We start from the raw sequence: 4,232 nt of genomic DNA, 5'->3' as shown, positions 1-4,232 counted from the left end.
GTGCATTTGGATATCTTCAGCTGTTCCAACAAATGTGTTGTCCCAAGTCTAATCTTAACTGTGACTGGCAGGCCTGTAATACAGTAATACAATGAATGTTAGAGTCTTGGTCATCCTTTTCAGCAACACACATATATTTTATGCAATGTCACAATATGTATGTACAACACAGATTTGTCAACTAATAATAATAATGATAATATAGTCAGAATGATAGTCACTCACCTTCAGCAGGAAGTGTGCTATTTTTAAGGATGCAGGTGCATCGAGGGAACTGTGGATGGTTTTCCGTGTTACAAAGCTCACCGGAACTCACAGAGAATTGACAGGCAAAGTTAGACAGAGCATTCTGGCCCACAGTGGTGTGTGTCTGGATAATAAGAGTGATCTGTGAAAGAAATGGATGTGAGTGTTTAAAAGAGAAAAAACTGTCAGTCACAACTGATTATAGTTAAAAGCTTGTATGTAATCCGTACCTGCCCAGTGCTGTCCTTTACAACTTTATATGAAACCATTTTCTGTTGAGAATCATCAGGAATGGATAACCAGTCTGAATCTTGGCATTCGTCTTCAAATGTGCAACTAGGAAGAGAAAATCATGTTTTAACCAAGTTTATAATTGTTAGAAGGTGTCAGCTGCAGATGTTGTTTCCCTGACCTTCTTTTAGAGCCGCACCAGACACAGTATGGATCCTGTGCAGACCAACAGTCCTGCACATTTGTGTATGTGCTGCACTTTGACACAGGTACACGCTTCATCTGGAACAAAACACAAACAGGCTGAAATAAAAGTAAAATCTGAACAATTTAATTTATTCTCAGTCTCCCAGTGTTCACCACAGTTTTACATGTGATTCATGTACAAAGTACCTACCTGGTTTTTAAATGGCACATACACATGTTTATGATCCACCTGGTCCAGCTGTATTTTGGGAAACACTTGGCGGTCGTCATTGGCCCTGTAGAGCACTCTGGGACAGGTGGTGTGATAGTTCTTGTCCACAGCAAGCTGACAACAAGAAAGTACATTTGTCATTTTCTCTGAGAAACTGAACTGCTGCTTTTTTTTAGGTGCAAAGCAAAACTGAGCTGGAAAGAAAGGATTATCAAAATATAATAAAAGCACAAATACCTATATAAAAAGATCAGTCTTCCACTTACACATGTATATGCACATATTCTACAAATAGAATTTATACCAAACGGCAGCTCTACAGGAAGCAGCTATATTTCCTGCCACAGTGAAAAACCTGTGGTAATTCTGTAGTGGCATGACATTTATTAGTATGTTTTGAGATCAACCATCACAACCACATTTCAGATCAGCTTTGTCAGACAAATATATATTTTCTGCTCTTAAAAGCCGTCCTTCAGTCTTCTGCTCTTGAGACGTCCCCCCACTTTTCCTCTGGATCCTAAATCCCCCAAGATCTTTCAAGCCATCTCACCCTCAATCATACCTGTGCTCATGCACACGATGAATGCTTTTAACTGGCTCCACACAATATTTAACCCCGCCCAGATTAATTCTAAGATGGAAGGTAGAGATGCTTATAGTTCATTTGGTCAAACTCTCCTGTTTGTTCATCTTTGTTTTCTCTTTACATGTTTTCTATAAACATGATCTGCAACCGTGAATCCCTGGTACCACAACACTATGACATACTGTCAGCTATCCATATTATAACATTCAATATTATTTGTAATTACATATAGCTGTTCTATCTAATGTGTCGTTACAGGCAGGGAGCGCTACAATGGTCGAAAGAGCTCAAGACTGAATGAAGGGAGACACGGCTGTTAGCGAGGACAGAACAGTAAATCAAATCAATGAAACGTTATTTCAAGGCAAAAAAATAATACAATAAAAACAAAAAAATGTCGAAATATAAAAAAGAAATAAAAAATACAAATAAATTTTAATTTGAAAATAATGGAAAAACCAAAGATTAAAACCTAAAAAAGAAATAAAAAAGTACGAACCGGGGTGCTGGACAGAAACTAAACTTCAAACCACAGAGATTCAGTTAGAAACTACAAAGGCACTGAGAGCTGAACACTCAAAATACTTTTAAAACCCTTTGCCTCACTGGTTTCCTAAAGACAAGAGTTCAGTCATGGAACACATGACATGTTTTTTGAGCAAAGGAGGCCTGCAACCTGCTTGGAGGCAGATCGGGTGTGCTTTGGCGCTTTGGCCCTAATCCGGAGATGGTCCATCTTAGGCATGGCTCAGTGTGGCTAGGTTGAACTTGACGCCTTTAAACTGGTACAGGAAATGCAAATGTTAAAAATGTTCCTGCAATTCACTTTTCTGTCTCTTTTAAGTACTATAATTGCCATTTAATAAAACAATTATTTTAAAGTAAACTGCATGTTTTCTCAGATGTGTTCAATTAAATTCAATTTTATTTGTATAGTGCCAAATTATAAGAGAAGTTCTCTCAGGACACTTTTAAATTTGAATTTATTATGCTTTGTGATTATTTCCGTAGCAAATGAACTGAGCTCGGACTTCAGCCTATTCCTGGCTAATGTCCGGTTGCAGGATTCTTTCCAAATGGCTGCCACCATCAAATATCCAGTCTAGCTTCACTGGACACTTCAATGGGGAAAGTTTCAGAGAGGCTGATTTTGCACCATGCTGTGTCACTGACCATCCACACAATTCTGAGACATCGGACACTGGTCCAGCTTCCACTATGCTTGTCCTTCATCATCTCCAGCGTGCCTGCAGCTGGGTTGTTCTCCTTTGCCTTCACTGTATCCATGTCTGGGACACCCTTCAGTGCGGCTGCTGCTGGGCCTTCCTTCTTTTCCTCCACTGCATCTACTTCTACCACCCTACATCGCCTTAAACATACCTAATGCTGGACTTTTCCTCAACACTTCCATTGTGCCAGTCACTGGGCCTCCATTGCCTTCACCGTGCCTGCTGTTAGAACATCTTCTTTGATCCTTGATGACTTTTCATCTCTCTCTCACAAGAAATAATCACAAAATGTGTATATTTTATATATATTATATAATATTTTTTCAAATGTAATAAATATGATCTCCACAAATATTGTGTTATTCTGTTAATAACCTAAATATAATATTAATAATAAAATTAATAACCTAATATTGTACCGTTTCATTAAAGTAAATTACATGTTTAACTCAGTTCTAGCAACCAAAAAATCTAGTTACCACTCGAATAGTTGCTTAGTCTTCTGCAAAATTGAAATCGACTTTTTTTTTGGATGCATATGATGCTTGACATCTAAATAAAAACTGAACTGAATACAAACAATATCCTAAGTAACAGTTTTAGATACTACAGCAGAGATGTCATTACTCTGAGATGTGCTTTTATTTTAGATACACTGGATTAATTTTTCACAATTGCTCCCATTCACACACAATTGCATTAAATGTAATATTATACTTGTCTTTATTAGCAAAAATATAGCAGTTAATTAGTATGCAAACAGATGTTTCCAACATCAAAAGCTGTATTTCATATAGTCTGTGAGTTATGAAGGAAAGTGTACATTTTTCTTACAATTGCCCTGAGAAAAATACTCAATACTTCTTCACGTCATTGTAACTAAAACGTCCCTTTATTTACTATTTAATAAGTATAACCAAATATGTTCTTGAATTAATTGTCCTTAGCATTTTCTCCAATAGCATTTTTATCATTAACAGATTGCATTTCACTTTTTATACACACCTTAATGAGCTGCCCGTCTCCTGTCCCGATGTAGAAAACCACCCAGGCCTTCTGTCTCACTGCCAGCACAGAGGTCATGTAGTTCTGCCTGAAGAGCACCTTCTTCGGTTTCAGTGTCTTTGGCTGAGAAACAAACACATTTATTGTGACTTCTAGATGCAAACACTGTCTATGGAATTGTGAAGTGAAGGTAGAAAGGTTAGAAGGTTAGAAACAACTGAGGGTTCTTTATATTAAAATATCGCTGCTCAAATCTTTATTAGATGGGTGTTACTATATTACATCATTAAGTACGCACTTTAAGCCATGAATAATGATCTCTAATCAATTAATAACTTGGAATATTTGTAACTACCAGCGGAATCATTTGTTCTTACCCTTAATGGTGCCAATAGTAGTCTCTTTTATTACCTCATAAATCAAATAAGGTTACTTGGATTTTGACTGTTATAACTTTATAACTTTAACTAGATGAAAACAAAATCAGGACCCACCGTCTGTTTTGGTTTATCAG

General features: G+C 37.0%; 1 protein-coding gene across 1 annotated transcript in view; it reads right to left on the bottom strand.

Annotated features, from left to right (window-relative positions):
- Nucleotides 1-4,226, bottom strand: part of LOC118342480 (plexin-C1-like) — a 35,504-nt gene extending 31,278 nt beyond the window's left edge. The window contains exons 1-5 of the mRNA XM_035681037.1: nucleotides 4,213-4,226; nucleotides 3,719-3,841; nucleotides 875-1,009; nucleotides 659-759; nucleotides 477-582 (exon numbers count right to left, since the gene is read on the bottom strand). Coding sequence (XP_035536930.1) covers nucleotides 477-582; nucleotides 659-759; nucleotides 875-1,009; nucleotides 3,719-3,796 — 420 coding nt within the window. The 5' untranslated portion in view covers nucleotides 3,797-3,841; nucleotides 4,213-4,226. The remainder of the gene's footprint in view (nucleotides 1-476; nucleotides 583-658; nucleotides 760-874; nucleotides 1,010-3,718; nucleotides 3,842-4,212) is intronic.
- Nucleotides 4,227-4,232: the final 6 nt, after the last annotated feature.

The sequence above is a fragment of the Morone saxatilis genome, unplaced genomic scaffold, assembly GCF_004916995.1.
Source record: "Morone saxatilis isolate NCDOM2014 unplaced genomic scaffold, NCSU_SB_2.0 Contig10, whole genome shotgun sequence".
NCBI lineage: Eukaryota > Metazoa > Chordata > Actinopteri > Moronidae > Morone > Morone saxatilis.
The sequence above is the reverse complement of the archived record's forward strand: the minus strand, read 5'-3'. Positions and strand labels throughout refer to the sequence as shown.